The following is a 20,836-nucleotide window of genomic DNA, read 5'->3' on the forward strand; positions in this document are numbered from 1 at the left end:
ATTGGTTTGTGTAACAGCTGAAGTATACAGTATGTCACTGAGACTGCCTGTGAAAATCAGACTAAAGTCTCAAATCTTATTGTGAAATAAAAAGCATCACAGTTTAATTTCAAGCATTAATTTCACTATGATTTCAATCGGTGACATGACATTACTCAGTCAATATTAAAGATATCAAGTTTATATTTTCACAAAATGTTCTTTACATTATGTAGGATGATTTTATGTGGAAAACAGTAAACCACAAATAAATACTTCATCTTAAGAACGTTGCATTTTCTCTGAATATTTGATTTAATGTACTGTATTTTTCAATTAAATTTACATTGCACAATAAATTATCTTAGCTGCTGACATTGTAAGTGTCTATAAATACTGATAATTGTGGTCATAACAATAGCAAAATAAATAGTTCTGTATTATTAAATTACAGACAAAGATTTTGAATAGCTACAGTAGGTTGGATTGTATGTTTGGTGCGAAATGGGTATGGTGGGGGCCTGACCCCCTATTCTTTCATAGGGCCCAAAATTGCTAGCGGCGCCCTTACAAAACTAATAGATCTGTGGATTTTAGCTGCTTTCAGTTGACGCTTGATCTTTTCTTTTGACTCCTCTTTGGTTTAGCCATCGATAATTTTAAGTTATTAAAACAGAATGGCAAGAACTGACATCACAGTTTCACAAGTGCATTAAAAATCTCCTTAAATAAGTGACGATTGTATAAACACTTGCCTAGTTTAGGTCATCTTTTGGCGGACCACTGGGGGGGGGGTTTGGCGGACCACTAGTACTTTGAGAATTACTGACGTAGACTATAGACTGTTTACTTGTGATTTAGCTGCAATCATGTAAAAACGTTATAAGCCAGCAAACGCGGTAGGCTACTTTATTATTATAGGCCTACTCTACACTTGGAATAAACTTCTTATTATCCTATTACCATCATCTGTAGTTTAGTAGACTATTCAGTAGCCTAATATTTGTATGAAATTGTGAAACATTACCTGGTTATTTTCTTCGGAGGTGTACAGAGTGGGGGTGGGAAATTACGAAAGTTGCAACTATTCTTCAGTGACTCTAGGGGTCGTTGTTTGACAAAAACGGAAAGTGCATAGAGCGCCTTTAAAGGGGTCATAGCGTGAAAATTAGACTTTTTTCATGTTTAAGTGCTATAATTGTGTCCCCAGTGCTTCTATCAACCAAGAAAATGTGATAAATATCAACCCAGTGACTTTGTTTGGGTAAGCCATTTACTGCAAGCATGTGAATAATTAGGTCGTTCAGATTTCGCCTGTTTTGTGAGGTAGGTAGCAAGGCGAATTACAATAATACCGCCCCCTTTATCTGCACTATCCAACCACAGCACTGCCATTTAGTGTGGAGAAAAAAAGAGGGAGAAAAGAAGGAATTGACAGCACAATTGAGTTTCAATTACAACAAACCACCATCATTGTGATCAGTGTTTGCACTTCATCCGCTCATTTGCATTTTAAACAACACCCAAAAACAGCACACTTTTCCGCAGGCCTACAAATTTGCTATTTTAACACGCCATAATAAATTATCTATATGGTATTTTGAGCGAAATCTTCACATACACACTCTGGGGACACCAAAGATTTATTTTACATCTTAAAAATATCTCATAATATGACCCCTTTAAAACATGACATTGTCGCAACGTTTGAAAATGATTGAATATAACATTTCTCTAACATTCAAACAACCATGAAACGTTCCTAAAACATAAACACTGGACACTTTTTATGTTGGGAGAAAACATTTCTGGGAGCATTGGAAACATTTAAGGAACGTTTTTAGAACTTTTCTCTAGTAGCTGGGAGAATGTTTGAAATGCTTCCTTAATTAACACACTAACAAGCTGATGAACTGAATCAGGTGTTTCATATAAGGAGATATCTAAAACATTTTTGGATGGGGGGGGGCTAGGACCTGGATTGGGAACCACTGTTGTACACCATTGCTTTACATTATCTTTATTTCCCTCATTTGATAAAGAAGGTGTTCTGAGGACATAAAAATTAAACATGTCTTTGTATTTGTTTATCAGATGCATGTTAGTCATCATAATAAATAACCCCTAAAATTAAGTGTAACAACAAGAACTGAAGGCATTAGTTATGGGTTATTTTACCTGGTTCAATTGAGTTGTATATTGATGTAGAATTACTGAAATCATGCATCTGGTTATTAAAGATGATACCTGTTGAGTTTGACATCATCTTAGAACCAAAGCTGCGAAAACAAGATCAAAACAACATAAAGCAAAAAGAAGAAAACAGTTAATAAGAACAGATGCTGTACATTACAGTAACATCTTGGTTCAACATGGAAAGAAATTGGAATCTATAGTATATCTGAAAGGAAGAGAATGCAAAAAGTGCTCAATAACCTGGGTGTATTAAATTAGTAAAGCATTTAAACTGATATTTCTTTAAGGTTAAGAAACTGAGCTCTCATCTGCTTTTTTTACTCTTACAAATTATTGATAGTGCTGGTTACAGCTACAGCACTTCCATCTTCTGCTATGATAGACAGATGAGATGTCCCACTGTCCTCCAATAAAGAGGAAGCACTGTTTGAGCTGGTGGTGCTGTCGTTGATCTTATTCCTGATTTCATCTGCAAACTCTTTTGAGATCATGTTTTTAACATACTGTAAAACAAGATTCACAAACTGCATGAAATATGCTTTGGGAAAATGTCTGCATTTCCCAACTACAGAAGGTGCCATCCCAGTTAACAGAAAAATTTCAACAAATCACCATCATTAAGATCATTGTTTGCATTTCATCAGCTCATTTGCATTTTAAAGGACACACCCAAAAACGGCACATTTTTGCTCAGGCCTACAAAAAATAAATTTGAACATGCTGTAATAAATTACTTGTGGGGTATTAGAGCTAAAATTTCATACTCTGGGAACACCAAACACTTATTTTACTTTTTTTTAAAATCCCTGTAATTGTGTAGAAGTTCAAGAAATCCCCAAGTACAAAGGAGATAAACTCACATTTTTAATTTCCTGATTGACTTCAGAGTTCTTTTTATTGGGATCTCCCAGTTTATGCTTTGGATCGTAAGTGAATCTTAAAGCCTCTGCTATGCGATGATAGGTTTCAGTCTTATTCTCAGTTGTCAACATGCTGTTATTTGAGAAGTTGTAACCTGCAATGAATTTCACATTTTTCTATATATAATAAAAGTTCCTGGGAGTCATGCTTGTCATCTTTGATGTACAACATTACTATTACTAATATTATATTAAATGTTATATTTATTACACACTCTTACCACTGAGTATGTTGAGTATTAGTGCAAGCACAGGTCCACCAAATGGAACAGTAGGAACATGAAATGTGTAATTCCCCACAGTAAAGTTTAATGGGTACTCATTCCTTGCTTTATATCCCTGTAGATCCTCAAAAGTTATATTCCCTCCTGTATTACCACAAACAAACCAATCAGACAGATATGTGGATTATTTGGTCTGTGGACCCTTAAACATCAATACAGTGAAATATTATGATGACATCACCTGCGCGCTGGATGTCCTTTACTATATTTTTGGTCAGGGATCCGTTGTAAAAAGCATCTGGCCCATGTTTTGATATTGTCTCATATGTGTCAGCTAGTTCGGGAAACTTAATCATATCATTTAACTTTGTATTGTTGAAAAAATTACTGGAAAGAGAGGAAAATGATCAGAAACAAAATAAATGGAATTTGTTAAAGTTGTCATAGTGTGAAAATCTGACTTCTTCCATGTTTAAGTGCTATAATTGGGTCCCCAGTGCTTCTGTCAACCTAGAAAACATGATAAAGAACAACCCAGTAACTTAGTTTTGATAAACCATTTTCTGCAAGCATGTGAAAATTAGGTTTTTCGGATTTCGCCTGTTTTGTGAGGTACACTGTAAAAAATACTTTGCTGCCTTAAAATTTTTTGTTAAATCAACTCAGATTTACAAGTCATGTCAACAGAGATGAGTTGTCACAACTTATAAAATGTAGTTGAGAAAAGTCAACTTAATTTTATAAGTTATAACAACTCATCTCTAGTCAAGATAAATAATAGTAAGTTGAAATGACTTCCGAGTTGATTCAACAAAAAATTTTAAGGCAGCAAAGTATTTTATTTATTTATATTACAGTGTAGGTAGCAAGGTCAATTACAATAATACCACCCCTTAATCTGCACTATACAATCATGGCACTGCCATTTAGTGCAGAGAGAAAGAGAGAGAAAAAAATAATTCACAGCACAATTGAGTTTTAATTACAACAAACCACCATTATTGTGATCGGTGTTTGCATTTCATCAGCTCATTTGCATTTTAAAGGACACACCCAAAATCTCACATTTTTGCTTAGGCCTGCAAAATGGCAATTTTAACATGCTATAATTAATTATCTGTTGGGTATTTTAAGCGAAAACGTCACATATGCTCTCTGGGAACACCTACGACTTATTTTACATCTTTTAATCTTATAATATGTCCCCTTTGAGGGATGCAGAAAAAGTAAATTACAAAAAAATACAGTACAACTCTTACTACAATGTTTGGTCATCTGTTATCGAGATATTGTATTGGATGGCTTCAGCCAGGGCTTTTCCGACTTTAACACCCTCTCGTGCCAATTTTATACTAGGCTCAAACAGTTCACTCCATTTTAGTCTTCCGTGCCTATTGTGTGCCATCTCAATACCACGGATGAATCCTGGAACACCAATGGACAATCCACCTGTGGAGCAGTCAAGTCACTTAAGAGCAAAATAAAGAAAAAACAGACAGCTTAACTTTGCTGTTCTGATTATTACTGAATTCAGTGTTCATTAAATGTTGTAAAATCATTATGGACACTGAATTTGGGGAGATGTGATTTACCTGATACTGCTTTTTTGGGGTCTTTGTCAAACATATTTGCTGAAACATTCTTTGGAGCAGTTTCTCTAGCATCAATCACCTCCACCTTTTCTGTAACAAAAAAAATGTATAAGCAAACTTTTTAGTTCCTTCCCAAGATGATAAAACATCTAGAAAGAAAACATTTTGGTCTAGGTTGTTAAAGGGGGTTACAGTCATACAACAATTATTTTTGTTGGTATGAAAATAAAACTTTTTCCATGTCTAAAGGGGTCATAGCATAAAAATCTGACCTTTTTCATGTTTAAAGAGGCCATGGCATGAAAATGTTAGCATTGTCACTTTGTAGGTGTGAGCAAAATAGGTAATTGAAATTTGGCCCTCTTTATGATGTCATAAGGAGATCTTATTATAATAATACCGCCCCCTTAATGTACACTATCCAACCACAGCACTGCTTTTAGTGCTGAGAGAAAGAGATAAAAAAATAATTGACAGCACAATTGAGTTTGAATTGCAACAAACCACCATCATTGTGATCAGTGTTTGCACTTCATCTGCTCATTTGCATTGTAGAGGACACACCAAAATGACACTGGAGTTGGGAACCACAATTCTAGGCTGATAGGAGCACTGGGGACCCAATTATGTGATGGGATCTGTCAAGCATCCATTGCGCTTTCACCCAGCTTGATTTTTTCCCTAAACCAGTTCAGACAGGGGCAGAAAGAAATATGATTGGTTCCCAAAAATGACCAATGAAAGTGCTCGATGGTGTTTTAAGCCCTCAACTGGAGCCTTCAATGCAGTTTCTGCAGGGAAACAGTTTGAGCTCACGGTTGGTCAGATGAGTAGCGCAGATATGGTAAGATAGGAATGAGACTGTTTTGAATTCAGATAATAATGTTTTGAGCATTTAAGTGATGTGTCTGTGGCACGACTTTCTTTTTGTGCCAGTTTCAGAAAAGAAAAAATCTGACACCAATCCCAAGCAACAACGGTTTGTAAAAAGGAAAAAAAATTAAGTAACAAATAATTGAAACTGGCTCAAAAAGAAAGTCGTGCCACAAAAAAATAGGTCATTGAAATTTGGCTCTCCTTATGATGTCATAAGGAGCTCTTATTATAATAGTACCACCCCCTTAAAGGGGCCATGGCATGAAAATGTCAGCATTGCCACTTTGTAGATGTGAGCAAAAATAGGTCATTGAAATTTGGCTTTCCTTATGATGTCATGAGGACATCTTATTAGAATAATACCGCCCCCTTAATCTGCACTTTCCAACCACAGCACTGCCATTTAGTGCAGAGAGAGAGAGAGAGAGAGAGAGAGAGAGAGAGAGAGAGAGAGAGCGAGAGAGAGAGAGAGAGAGAGAGAGAGAGAGAATAATTGACCGCACAATTGAGTTACAATTGCATCAAACCACCATCATTGTGATCAGTGTTTGCACTTCATCTGCTCATTTGCATTTTAAAGGACACACCCAAAACAACAAATTTTTGCACACACCAACAAAGTGGCAATGCTAACATTTTCATGCCATGGAACCTTCAAGTTAAGTTAATTTCCCCATTACTCAATTAAACTGAGAGAATCACTTTCCTCAAATCATTTGTGTAGTCTCAACTTATCAGAGTTTATAATGTAGGGCTTCGCGCCTTTCGGTGTAGGCCATTCTGGCCTGCTCCTTGGTGCTCGGGCCCTAATAATAATTTGAGCAAAAACAAGCCAGGGGCGGCGTTTGCGTATAGCATTCAGACAAAACACCAGAAATCAACCGGCTATAATGATGCTCATTAAAGATAATTTTAAATATTTTTAGCAGAACATATCTGAACATTGGTACATCACTAATAGGGGTAATTTACACGTGTGTTCGACTTACTATAACACAGGAACCGACAAGCGGATGACATCGAAGTGGCGCGAGAGCGGTTCGAAAGCAAACACTTTCGATGATTTCTCGACTCACCCTCAGGGTACCTGTCGTCCTTGCAGCGTAATCTATAATAGTGGGTTCCCCCTGCAGGAGTTCTCATGATGACCGCTGCTGTTATAATCTTTGTTTTTGCAAGTAAAATTCTTTTTTGTTTTTACATTCAAACAGACTCACGGTTCTCCCCCACACTGGAGCTATGCATATTGCATACATTATTTCAGAAGTATTTTTGTTCTCTATGAATAAATAAACATGTTCCATTCCACTGGGAAATTGTAGCACAGTCGAAGTGAATATATTTTTGAATATGGGCACTTGTGCAATAAAAACGGCAGAACGACAAAAGGTAAGCCTTGTTTTTGCATTTAGCCCTGTTTTATTTAGTGTTTTAGTCTTAGTTGGTTAACTCGTGTGCTCTATCACAGTGTTTCCCAATCCTGGTCCTCGAGGCCCCCCTCCCAGAAAGTTTTAGATGTCTCCTTATTTAAAGCACCTGATTCAACTTATCAGCCTTCTTCCAAAATTGTAAACATGTCTCCCTAACAAGCTGATCAATTAAATCAGGTGTGCTAAATAAGGAGACATCTAAAACTTTCTGGGAGGGGGGCCTCGAGGACCAGGATTGGGAAACACTGCTCTATCACATCATTTAAAAAGTCTTTATTAAGTGGGGGTTGTCATGACGGTTGTCATGAGGGGTGGCAGTGGTTGAGTGGTTCATGTAGGTTGTCTACAAATCGGAAGGTTGGTGGTTCAATCCCCGGCTCCACCTGACCAAGTGTCGAGGTGTCCTTGAGCAAGACACCTACTCCCAGCTGCTCCCGATGAGCTGGATGGCGCTTTGCATGGCTGACACCACCGTCGTTGTGTGAATGGTTGAATGTGAGGCAAAATTGTAAAGCGCTTTGGATGGCCATTGGTCTATGAAAGCGCTATATAAATGCAGTCCATTTACCATGACAAGATTTGTGAAGGGAGGTCACAGTATGTTTTGTTTTGATATTATCTTGTTTTAGTTTATCTGTTGCTGGAGTTGCACTTAGTTAAGAATTACAACATTTGAAAAGCATTATTAACCTCTTACAATATGATTTTCAGTTTCTTTTTTTGTTTTTAATTTGTATTGCTTCCGTATTGTTGTCTGTAAGTGTACATATCTGTGCAATCATAGTATGATTTTGTACAGGTTGGTGGAGTATCTAAACACATAATGTGGTTTCATTGATTCGTTATTTGAGAATGGCCTTGTATGATGAAATTTTGTCATACCCTAGGTTTTCTTGAAACACCGCCACTGGTACAGGCCATTCTGGCCTGTTCCATGGTGCTCAGGCCCTAAATATATCATTTTTTTGCAGGGATTGGGCTGTTAGGGTTGTGGAATTTTCCCTTATTTTCAAATCTCAATGTTGACAGGTATGCACAGACCCCACAGGTTGGCAGTAATTAATTAGAATATACAACAAAAATATGCTACAAATTGAATCAAAACCTGTTTAAACTTATTTTTGTAGCATTTTGGGGGGAAATAAATAAATTTTGATGATTTTTCATATAAAAATGTATATTTTAAAAGTGCATTTTTTTGCACTATTTTTATTAGAATAAACTTAAACTGCTATAACTACTGTTTTGTATTTTTTTGTATTTTTTTATTTTATTTTTTATAAGCCTACCTGTAAATGCATTGTATATGGTGAACACCACTCCTCCTCCTATTCCCATACTGTGAGGATTAAACAGACCGACACACAACAGAGTAGCAATAGCGGCATCAACTGCTGAACCATTCTTCTTCTTCAAAATGTCCCTGTCAAAGATGAAAAGTTTATACAAGAGATAAAAAAACGATGTAAGTTTATGGGGCATACACACCAAACGCAAATTCAGAGATTACATACAAATTCAATGGAAAACACGAGTAGACGCAAACTTGCGCGGGGCAATGCGAATGAGCAAGGGATCTCAAAAAGACGTTCCATGAGGAGCCAGAATTAAAGTTTTTATGACGTCTTTTTATGACGTGTTCTGCATATCCAATATTGATGTCAAGGGGACCTCTACGCAAAGTAAAACTATTTAAAATGTGGCCACTTTAGAAATCAAGATCGTTTGTGCGTATATCTCCTGTCAAGCCCAAAGAAATCATGTGTTTGCGTTATTTTTAAAACGCGCGTTGGGCTTGGGCACGTATGCGCACAGAAAACCGCTCCGTTTAACGTTAGCATCTTTGTTGTTCAAATAGTCTAAAATCCACAACGTTTTGAAATGTCTTTTGGCACGGTGTTCATTGACTGATGCGGAAAGATGAATGAATACCTGTCTCTGGCGTTCTATCCCGCGCTCGTTCTGGCACAGCTGATGGAGCCTGCTTTTTGTTAGCAGGAGTGTCATCCGCTTTTACCCGTTCATATTTTGGCGCTTTCCCTCAGTGACGTTCGCATCTCATTTCATGACGTTAACAAAACAAATGAAGCGATAGGCTACTGGTTATAAAACATGCACGTAGGATGCAAATTTTACAATCAAAGGGAGTAAATTTGTATTGTCGCCAATGGCGACCTTGACAGAAATTTCACTCGCAAATAAATATATTTGGTCGCAAATGCGACCATTTTAGTATATTATATATATAATCTTTATATATGAATAAATGTTCAAAAATGCTGCTTATAGATCAGGGGTGGGGAACCCTGGTCCTGGAGGGCCACTGGCCTGCAGAGATTAGTTCCAACCCTTAAACACAACTGAAAAATCTAATTAAAGTCTTCATGGTCACTTGGAAATGAAATGCAGGTGTGTTTAATTAGGGTTGGAACTAAACTCTGCAGGACAGTGGCCCTCCAGGACCAGGGTTCCCCACTCCTGTTATAGATAATTCCCAAATATACAAGTTCCACCTTAAAGGGGTCATAGCATGAAAATGTTAGCATTGCCACTTTGTAGGTTTGAGCAAAAATGTGTCGTTTTGGGTGTGTTTTTTAAAATGCAAATGAGCGGCTGAAGTGCAAACAATGATCACAATGATGGTGGTTTGTTGTAATTGAAACTCAATTGTGCTGTCAAGTCCTTCTTTTCTCTCTCTTTCTCTCTGCACTAAATGGCAGTGCAGTGGTTGGATAGTGCAGATTAAGGGGGCGGTATTATTCTAATAAGATATCCTTATGACATCATAATGAAAGCCAAATTTCAATGACCTATTTTTGCTCAAACCTACAAAGTGGCAATGGTAACATTTTCATGCCATGGCCCCTTTAACTGTATGCACCTGCAATCTCACTCTCTCATGCTCGCTCGCTCTCTCTCTCACTCTCTTTCCCTCTCTCTTGTTCATGGCTCACAACCAGTTTTAAAGGGGTCATAGGATGAAAATCAGACTTTTTTCATATTTAAGTGCTATAATTGGGTCCCCAGTGCTTCTATAAACCTAGAAAATGTGATAAAGATCAACCCAGTAACTTAATTTGAGTAAGCCATTTACTGCAAGCATGTGAAAAATTAGGTCGTTCAGATTTCGCCTGTTTTGTGAGGTAGGTAGCAAGGCGAATTACAATAATACCGCCCCCTTTATCTGCACTATCCAACCACAGCACTGCCATTTAGTGCAGAGAGAAAGAGGGAGAAAAGAAGGACTTGACAGCACAATTGAGTTTCAATTACAACAAACCACCATCATCGTGATCAGTGTTTGGATTTCATCCGCTCATTTGCATTTTAAAGGAAACACCCAAAAACGGCTCACTTTTGCTCAGACCTACAAATTTGCAATTTTAACATGCTGTAATTAATTATCTGTGGGGTATTTTGAGTTAAATCCTTACCTTCACACTCTTGGGACACCAAAGATTTAACTTACAACAAAAAAATCTCATAATATGACCCCTTTAAGCCCTCAACGAAGCCTTCAAGGCAGCGCTGCCTGGAAGGCACTCCCCGTACCCCGAGCGTTTGAGCCAATCACAGCACTGGTGCTAGATATCGGGGCTTTCGCCAGCTTCTGGAAGTTCGAGCTCACTGTTGGTCAGGTGAGTAGTGCAGATATGGTAAGATAGGAATGTGACTCCATTTGTATTCAGGTCAATATGTTTTAAGTGATGTATTTCCGTGTTTTTACGTGTTTGTGGCACGACTGTCTTTTGCGTGCCAGTTTTACGTATTGGTTACTCAATTGTTTTTCCTTTTTCAAACTCTTGTCGCTTTGGATTGGGGTTAGATTTGTTGTTTTTGTCTGATTTTAAAATTGTTTTTGCGTGAGGATAAAGTTGTGTTTGGTGCGGATGTCATTTTAAGCATTGATTTATTTGTCAGAATTTTAAACTGCTTACGCTTGGGGTTAGAGTTGGGTTAGGATGTAATTTTATGTAACAAAGTTGTTTTATCCCCAATCCGAAGCTACAATGGTAAGAAAATTGGGAAAACAATTGAGTAACCAATATGTGAAACAGGCACAAAGAAAAACGTGCCACGAAAACATGGAAATACGTCACTTAAACACTCAAAACATTCAAGGTGTATTCAAATACAGTCACATTCATATCTTACCATATGTGAAGGCTTCGTTGAGGGCTTAAAAAACTCTGGAAAATGTGCTAATTAGCAAATCCAGGTGATTGGAACAAAATAATGGAGAGGACTTTTACTCATGGCACATGGATTACCCACCTCTGTATGACACAAAGTTAAATCTCATGAGTAATCTAGAGTGAGGAACGCAATGCTTTGCTTTTGGTGTGTATGCAGCATTAGTTCTGATAAAGTTTTGCTAATTTGTATTTTCTCATTTAATTAGTCTACGCCAGAGGCGGGTAATCCATGTGCCATGAGTAAAGTCCACTCCAGTATTTTGTTCCAATCACCTGGATTTGCTTATTAGCACAGTTTTTCAGCAGGAGGTGACCTCCTGACTCGTTGGTGTTTTAAGCCCTCAACGAAGCCTTCAAGGAAGCGCTGCCTGGAAGACACTCCACGCCCCCGAGTGTTTCAGCCAATCACAGCACTGATGCTAGATATCGAGCCTTCCGCCAGCTTCTGGCAGTTTGAGCTCACGTTTGAGTAACGCAGATATGGTAAGATTGGAATGTGACTGTATTTGATTCAGCTCGAAATGTTTTGAGCGTTTAAGTGACGTGTTTCCACGTGTCCGTAACACGACTGTCTTTATCATGCTAGTTTCATGTATTGGTTACGCAATTGTTTTTCCTATTTTCTTACCATTGTAGCTTGGGATTGGGGTTAGAACAACTTTCTGTTACAGAAAATTACATTTTCACCCTAACCCAACTCTAAACCCAACCACAAGTGAAAACAGTTTAAAATTCTGACAAATAAAAATATAAACCAATGCTTAAAAAGACATCCGCATTTATGCCAAACCCAACTTTATCCTCACGCAAAAACAGCCAAAAAATATCAGAGGAAAACCACAAATTTAACCCCAATCGTAAGAAACAATGATTTGAAAAACGAAAAACAATTGCGTAACCAATAAGTAAAACTAGTACGATAAAGACAGTCATGCCACAGACACATGAAGACATGAAAACACGTCACTTAAACGCTCTAAAAATTTCGAGCTGAACTCAAACACAGTCACATTCCAATCTTACCATATCTGCGCTACTCACCTGACCAACGGCGAGCTCAAACTGCCAGAAGGTGGCGGAAGGCTCGATATCTTGCACCAGTGCTGTGATTGGCTGAAACGCTTGGGGCACGTGGAGTGCCTTCTAGGCAGCGCTGCCTTGAAGGCTTTATTAAAACAACAACAAGTCAGGAGGTCACCAAAATACTGGCGTAGACTTTTACTCATGGCACATGGATTGTCCACCTCTGGTCTAAGCCAAAAGCTTGATTTTTTTCCCAAACCAGTTCAGATAGGAGTTTTACTTAAACATGATCTCAGGGGCAGAAAGAAATATGATTGGTTCACAAAAATGACCAATGAAAGTGCTTGTTGGTGTTTGAAGCCCTCAACGAAGCCTTCAAGGTAGCTTCTGCAGTGAAACAGTTTGAGCTCACCATTGGTCAGGTGAGTAGCGCAGATATGGTAAGATTGGAATGAGACTGTCTTTGAATTCAGCTCAAAATGTTTTGAGCGTTTAAGTGACGTGTTTCTGCGTTTTCACGTGTCTGTGGTATGAGATTCTTTTACGTACCAGTTTCTTGTATTAGTTACTCAATTTTTTCATTTTTCAAACCATTGTCGCTTGCGATTGGAGTTAAATTTGTGTTTTTCGTTTGATTTTTAAAGGAACGGTATGTAAGAAATGTTTATCAATTAATCATAAAATGGCCCTGATATGTCACTAGACATTAAGAAATCATTTTCATTTCAAATACTTATATCACTGACAACAGTGCTCTGGCCAGGATATTGTCATTTAAAAAGTGGAGTTGCAGCCCTCAACTGATGTTTATGTTGTCATTTTGTGTATTGGCCACCAGTTGTGTGGTTGCAGTACCAATTTTAGCCACAAGTTTTGTGATTGCAATACCAGTTTTGGCCACAATCCTACATACTGTTCCTTTAAAGGGGTCATATCGTGAAAATGTTAGCATTGTCACTTTGTAGGTGTGCAAAAATAGGTCATTGAAATTTGGCTTTCTTTATGATGTCATAAGGATATCTTATTAGAATAATACCGCCCCCTTAATGTACACTATCCAACCACAGCACTGCTATTTAGTGCAGAGAGAAAGAAAGAGAGAAAAAATAATTCACAGCACAATTGAGTTTGAATTGCATCAAACCACCATCATTGTGATCAGTGTTTGCACTTCATCAGCTCATTTGCATTTTAAAAGAAACACCCAAAACGACACATTTTTGCTCACACCTACAAAGTGGCAATGCTAACATTTTCACGATATGACCCCTTTAAACCGTATTCACGCGAGGATGTCATTTTAAGCATTGGTTTATGTTCATATACGTCATATTTTTAAACTGTTTTCGCTGGGGTTAGAGTTGGATGTCATTTTATGTAACAGAAAATTGTTCTAACACCAATTCCAAGCGACAATGGTAAGAAAATAGGAAAAACAATTGAGTAGCCAATACGTGAAACTGGCACAAAATTGAAAGTCGTGCCACAGACACGTGAAAACACAGAAACATGTTACTCAAATGTTCAAAACATTTCAACCTAAGTTCAACTACAGTCTCATTCCTATCTAACCATCTGCGCTACTCACCTGACCAACGGTGAGCTTGAACTGCTTCACTGCAGAAGCTGCCTTGAAGGCTCCAGTTGAACAAGCACTTTCATTGGTCATTTTTGTAAACCAATCATATTTCTTTCTGCCCCTGAGATCATGTTTAAGTAAAACTCCTATCTGAACTGGTTTGGGGGGGAAATCACGCCTCCCAAAAAATGTATGGTTTTTTGGAATCCTACCTCCCGACCTCAGAGCATCTCCCAGCATCTGCAGCCACTGCTGCCTTAGAAAAGCATTTATATGGGGGGCTTTCCGTGACCGAAGAGTTTGTGACCGGAGAGTTTGTGACCGGAGAGTTTGTGACCGGAGAGTTTGTGACCGGAGAGTTTGTGACCGGAGAGTTTGTGACCAAAGAGTTTGTGACCGAAGAGTTTGTGACCGAAGAGTTTGTGACCGGAGAGTTTGTGACCGGAGAGTCCATGCCCAGAGTCAGAATCAGAATTAACACCATCACAGCACACCCTAACAGCAAGCATCTGAGGGTAAAGTTTAGGAAAACTGTTACATAAACAGAAAACAAATATTCTTCTACACTCTAAAAAACACAGGTAAAAACGTTGCAGCTTTTGTCGATAGGATAGTACCTTTTAAAAAGGGCCTAATATGTACATATATACACTGTAAAAAAACATGCAGAACAATGTTAAAACAACTTGGTTTTGCAAGTCAATTCAACATACTATTTTAATTTTTGGCTTAAAAAAGTTGACATAACTTTAAATAACATGACATAACTATAAATTCAAGTTGAAATTGTTTAACTTAATATTTTTAAATTAAAGTAACATAAAAATATGTGATTTGACAAAAATGCTCAGTCCGCCACAAAATCAAAATTGACCACCACAAATGTTTGCACATTGCGTTTATCACTACATCTGCCTCAAATGATGTCGTTTTGGGGCATTTTTGCTCAGGCCTAAAAAGTGGCAATTTTAATATACTATAATTTATTATCAGTGAAGTATTTTGAGCTAAAACTTCACAAACGCACTCTGAGGACACCAAAGACTTATTTTACATCTTAAAAAAATCTCATAATATGACCCCTTTAAACGAAACAGCCTAAAAACTCTATAAGTAAGGTGTAAAATGCATTTTTAGTTTTCAAACAGAAATGGTGATAGAGAGGATAAAGTTACAGATTGCAGCTTTTAAATCTGCTTCATAGTTACTTTTGAACTCTCTGTAAGTTTGGGACAATATGTACACACAGCAGAGTTGATTTAAGCCCTTAACGAAGCCTTCAAGGCAGCGCTGCTTGGAAGGCACTCCACGTGCCCCAAGCGTTTCAGCCAATCACAGCACTGGTGCTAGATGTTGAGCCTTCGGCCAGCTTCTGGCAGTTCGAGCTCGCCATTGGTCAGGTGAGTAGCGCAGATATGTTAAGATAGGAATGTGACTGTTTTTGAAATCAGCTCGAAGTTTTTAGAGAGTTTAAGTGATGTGTTTTCACGTCTTCACGTGTCCGTGGCATGATTTTCTTTTTGTGCCAGTTTCACGTATTGGTTACGCAATCGTTTTTCATTTTTTCAATCCATTGTCACTAAGGATTGGGGTTAGATTTGTGGTTATCCTCTCATTTTTTTTCGGCTATTTTCGCGTGAGGATAAAGTTGGTTTTTGCATAAATGTGTATGTCATTTTATGCATTGGTTTATATGTCAGAATTTTAAACCGTTTTCGGTTGTGGCTGGGTTTAGAGTTGGGTTAGACTGAGGACATAATATTCTGTAACAAAGTTGTTCTAACCCCAATCCCAAGCCATAAAAAAAAGAAAATCAGTTGAGTAACCAATACATGAAACTGGCACAAAAAAGAAAATCGTGCCACAGACACGTAGAAACATGTCACTTAAACGCTTGAACATTTCAAGCTAAATTCAAATACAGTCACATTCCTATCTTACGATATCTGCACTACTCACCTGACCAACGGTCAGCTCAAACTGCCAGAAGCTGGCAGAAGACTCGATATCTTGCACCAGTGCTGTGATTGGCTGAAATGCTCGGGGCACGTGGAGTGCCTTCCAGGCAGCGCTGCCTTAAAGGCTTCGTTGAGGGCTTAAAACACCAACAAGCCAAGAGCTCATCTCCTGCTGAAAAACTGTGCTAATTAAGCTGGGCGTACACGGTGCGAATTCTGACGGTCGGAACGTCGTGAGCTCCCGCACACGACACGAGTGAGTTTATACGAAAATAATTCGGACGCAGTCACACACGACAAGATTTTACTGTACGACTTGACGAATTCTGACGTAAGCATTTTCACACCTGTGAGGATGAAAGGGGGTTCCTTTCGTTGTGGCAGAATGTACAAAAAAATAAAACAAAAAGAATAGGGTTAAGATATTGGCTTAGTATATAAAACAGCCTGGAATTTCTGTTCTTTTGTATTTCTATTTATGCATTCCGAAATTGCAATATAGGTCTAGTTCTGTGGCGGTGAAGGAATTTCTCTGGCAGTGATTGTTCGTGCTTGCGCATATGCGGTTTTACCGTCTTAATACATCATGTTTGTAATGCCTAGTTAATATCTATTGTAGAAACTAAATGCCTAATACATGGACTTTCCCAAACACCCCTACCGTTTCATCAGAAATGGACTGTTCCAAAAGTTCGCACTGGGGTTGCTAGGTTACGGAGCGGGAGAGAGAACCGTATAGCGGAGTTGGCTGCACGTTGTAGATAGTTTATAGACCGAAACAGGTGGATTAAGTGCCAAAGTATTGAAGTGTTTATTGATTATGTATACGTGTGCGTGTATGACGATGTAAGTAATTATATATGTATATAAGTAACTTTATAGGACGTTTACATATTATAGTTATGATTGGTGTGATAACATGCAGATGTTTACACTCTAAATATTATTCGATGATATCCAATCAACTATTACTTATGCTTACCAGTTAGCATTCTTGTTATGTGTATATGTTTATATTTATTCATTTAAAATCATAAATGCTTCTTTACATGTTAACAATGCACATGCGCTCTAAGTTTTGCATAATAGCAGCGCCATTGCACGTGCACGGCAGAGACGAGCACGTGAACTGTGCATGCACATAAATAACACACTTTCTACATGTTCGTGTTTAAGTTTCATAATATAAGTAGTTGTAATTATAGTATAAATGCAGAGTTGTTGTGTTTTAGTTGTTATTCATTATTAATCTGTTTACTAGTGGATTATTTAACCGTTGTAATATTTACATATTCATGTTTGTACTTTATTTATGTTTCAGAACCACACATTTCTTATTCAATAAACAAACCAACATTTCTTGAGATATCGTTGTCTTGACCAGCAACCTGTAGCCTTCAGCAATCCAACCAGTGGTTGAAAAAGAGATTTTACATGGTCCTTCGAGCCGGATGCTGACTGGCTACAGAGATGTCTCAACCAAGGAAAGAAGCACCTGTTGTACGTCCACGACGACAAGTTAAACCCCCAGCTCATTTGGTAGATTATGAGCTTGGTGATCCATTACAGCATCTACAGTCACTCCCTATGACAGGGCGAAGCAGAGTACAGCCCCCAAGCAATGCAGATAATTCCAGATCGACTTCGCCTATTAGTCAGGTGGCAGAGTATGAGAAATGGAGATTAGAAGATGAGTGGTATGCATCTGATGAACAAGGAGAAGATGTCGAGCTTAAAGCTATATTACGTACAGTGCAGAATGATAGCGCTGATTTACGTCGTCAAACTAGTCAGCTGCCATTGATCATGTCGGCATTACAGGAGATGCGAATGCAGAATGCCATGTTACATCAGGAGCTACAAAGCCTGAAAGCAGAACAGAGAGCTCAGTCAGTAATACCACCACCCGCATCCTTCGTTCCAGTGGCTAGTCCAGAGACCTCATACTCATATCATCCAGTGCCAGCTCCACGGACAAGAGCGCCACCACCTGCTTCCATGAGAGCACTGCACCCAGTTCAAAAGGACGTATACACTGACTTAACTGAGGACTTCAGGAATTTAGACATTTCTTCCTTCGCTCACGAGAGAGTACAATCACGAGTACGACACAGCAGTCCGTTTCAACCCAGATATCCCCCATCTTCTCAGCACATCTCATCTCATCAGTCAAAGTTTGAGACTCCAGTACATGAGCAAATGCCACCTGCTCCTCCAAATAAGACTCAAGATGTTAGTCAGCCTTCATTTACACAGGAGAAAACATACAAGGGCCCTGCTCCAACCATTCCCTTTCTAACATCTGCTGATCCTAGACAATTCTCTAGACTAAAAATAGCCCTTGAGAACATTCTGCCTGAGGATGCCACCGAGCATTTCAAATTTCAGATACTTACTGACCACCTGAAGCTGGAGGAGGCACTTCTTGTGTCAGATTCATACAGTAATTCAAGGTTTCCTTTTACTAATACCATGAGAGCACTAAACAAAATGTACGGTCAACCCCACCAGTTAGCCTTACAACGCATCGCAGATCTGATGGATGGACCAAACATTCGTAGCGGTGATGTGAAAGCTTTCCGGCTGTTTGGACTCCATGTACGCTCATTGGTTAGTATGTTGGAACAACTTGGCCAGAATGGAATGACTGAGCTGGAGTGTGGATCACATGTTTCCAGACTTATGAGCAAACTACCACATGACCTCAGGTCCAGTTTTAAGAGGTACATACATCCTCTGGGAGTTACCATTCCTACATTACTGGACTTCGCCGAATGGCTTGAGTACGAGCTTCAGGTTCAGGAAGACCACACTGATTACAGCCCGCAACTCAAACAAGTGTCATCGGTTCAGAGAAAGGAAATGAGGAAAGAGTATAAGCAAAACCGCAAACCCACTGCCATTTTCCTTGGAACAGAGAAACCAAAGGCTGCTTCTGTATCACCAGCTGATCAGAGACCAACTGCTGCTAAGAGAGAATGGGTGAATGCTTACTGTGCATACTGTGATAACAACAGACATTACCTGAATAACTGTGAGAGCTTTAAGTTACTAAGCAAAGAACAGAAAGTGACATGGATTAGGAGCCAGAATAGATGCTGGCGCTGTGGACGCGGTCACCAAGCCGCTTACTGCACTCTGAAAGTTCTCTGTCAAACCTGTAACAGAAAGCACTTGGTTGCACTACATGATGTAAATGAGAAAGGTAGAGAAACAGAAGAATCTGTTCCGACCAGTGCAGTACTATATGTTGATCGTCCCACCTGTGACAACAAGATTCTGTTAAAAGTGACCAAAGTTTTGCTCAGAAATGGCAACAAAGCTATGGAGGCTTATGCTGTACTTGATGATGGGTCAGAGCGAACCATTATCCTAAATGATGCAGTACAGAAGCTAAAACTGAAGGGACAGCCAGAGGACTTAGCCCTTCGCACAGTCAGGCAAGAGACACAGACCATTCACGGGGCGGCTGTAACATTCACATTGTCTTCAATGGATAACCCTCGTAAGGTTTTCAGGATTCGGAGTGCCTTTACAGCTGATAGCCTGGGACTAGCGGAGCACACCCACCCAGTAAAGGTACTTCAGAAAAGATACAAACACCTTGCAGGTCTGCCGCTTCAGCATTTTCACAATGTGAAACCTGTGATTCTTATTGGTTCTGACTGCCCTCACCTCATAACACCCATAGAACCAGTCAGACTAGGCCCACCGGGTGGCCCTGCTGCTGTGAGAACACGCTTGGGATGGACATTACAGGGTCCAGCACAAGATATAACAACCAAATTTTCCCCACAGCATTGTCTCTTCACTAGCCTGCGACCCATTGACAGCCTGTATGCTGATGTGGAGAAACTGTGGAAAATGGACATCCTCCCATTTCAGAGTGAGAAAGTACTAACAAGGTCACGACAAGACCAGGAGTCCATACAGCTACTCCAAGACAAAACAGTGAGAGTAGAAGTTGATGGAGTCCAGCGATATGCAACCCCTCTGCTACGTGTTAAGAACATGCCATTCCTTCAGGCACCCAAAGAAGCTGTACTGCCACAATTACGGGGAATTGAAAATCGGTTGGAAAGAAAACCTGACCAAGCAGCAGCATACCAGGAAGAGATAGTCAGGTTACAGAAAGCCGGCTACATCATGAAACTCAACCCTAAGCAGGTGAAACAGTCCAAGGAAACTTGGTACATACCACACCATATGGTAGAGCATAATGGAAAGAACAGGGTCGTATTCAACTGTTCATTCACATACAAAGGCCAGAATTTAAATGAGTTCTTGCTACCTGGTCCAACACTCAGTCCTTCTCTCCTGGCAGTTCTACTACGTTTCAGAGAACATTCCATTGCAGTTAGCAGCGACATTCGTGGTATGTTCCATCAGGTGCGCCTTCTGCCTGAAGACAAGCCGCTGCTGCGATTCCTATGGAGAGATTTACAGAAAGATAAACCGCCAGAGGTATATGAATGGCAAGTGCTTCCCTTTGGAACTACATGCAGTCCCTGCTGTGTTACATTTGCTTTACAGAAGCATGTTCAGGATCACAGTGAGTCCATAGACACACAGGTTTCCGTGGAGAAATCTTTTTATGTTGACAACTGCCTTCAAAGCTTCGTCTCCAGTGAAATGGCCAAAGACCTAGTAGACAGACTCCGCAGTCTCTTAAGCTCGGGAGGCTTTGACTTAAGGCAGTGGGCGAGCAATGATCCATCAGTCATCAGTCACTTACCAGCTGACGTTCAATCCCAAAGCAGTATTCAGTGGCTTAGTGAAGGTCATCAGAACGCACAGGAGTCAACTCTTGGTTTGCACTGGCACTGTTTATCAGACACCTTGTCATATAAACCTCGCAATCTT

At 39.2% G+C, this 20,836-nt stretch overlaps 1 protein-coding gene across 1 annotated transcript in view; it reads right to left on the reverse strand.

Annotated features, from left to right (window-relative positions):
* The window catches only part of LOC135760459 (glutathione hydrolase 1 proenzyme-like), a 45,154-nt gene extending 30,880 nt beyond the window's left edge, over nucleotides 1-14,274 (reverse strand). The window contains exons 1-8 of the mRNA XM_065274446.1: nucleotides 14,228-14,274; nucleotides 8,507-8,640; nucleotides 4,912-5,001; nucleotides 4,579-4,768; nucleotides 3,561-3,706; nucleotides 3,317-3,463; nucleotides 2,503-2,740; nucleotides 2,158-2,258 (exon numbers count right to left, since the gene is read on the reverse strand). Coding sequence (XP_065130518.1) covers nucleotides 2,158-2,258; nucleotides 2,503-2,740; nucleotides 3,317-3,463; nucleotides 3,561-3,706; nucleotides 4,579-4,768; nucleotides 4,912-5,001; nucleotides 8,507-8,555 — 961 coding nt within the window. The 5' untranslated portion in view covers nucleotides 8,556-8,640; nucleotides 14,228-14,274. The remainder of the gene's footprint in view (nucleotides 1-2,157; nucleotides 2,259-2,502; nucleotides 2,741-3,316; nucleotides 3,464-3,560; nucleotides 3,707-4,578; nucleotides 4,769-4,911; nucleotides 5,002-8,506; nucleotides 8,641-14,227) is intronic.
* Nucleotides 14,275-20,836: the final 6,562 nt, after the last annotated feature.

The sequence above is a fragment of the Paramisgurnus dabryanus genome, chromosome 4 (assembly GCF_030506205.2).
Source record: "Paramisgurnus dabryanus chromosome 4, PD_genome_1.1, whole genome shotgun sequence".
NCBI lineage: Eukaryota > Metazoa > Chordata > Actinopteri > Cypriniformes > Cobitidae > Paramisgurnus > Paramisgurnus dabryanus.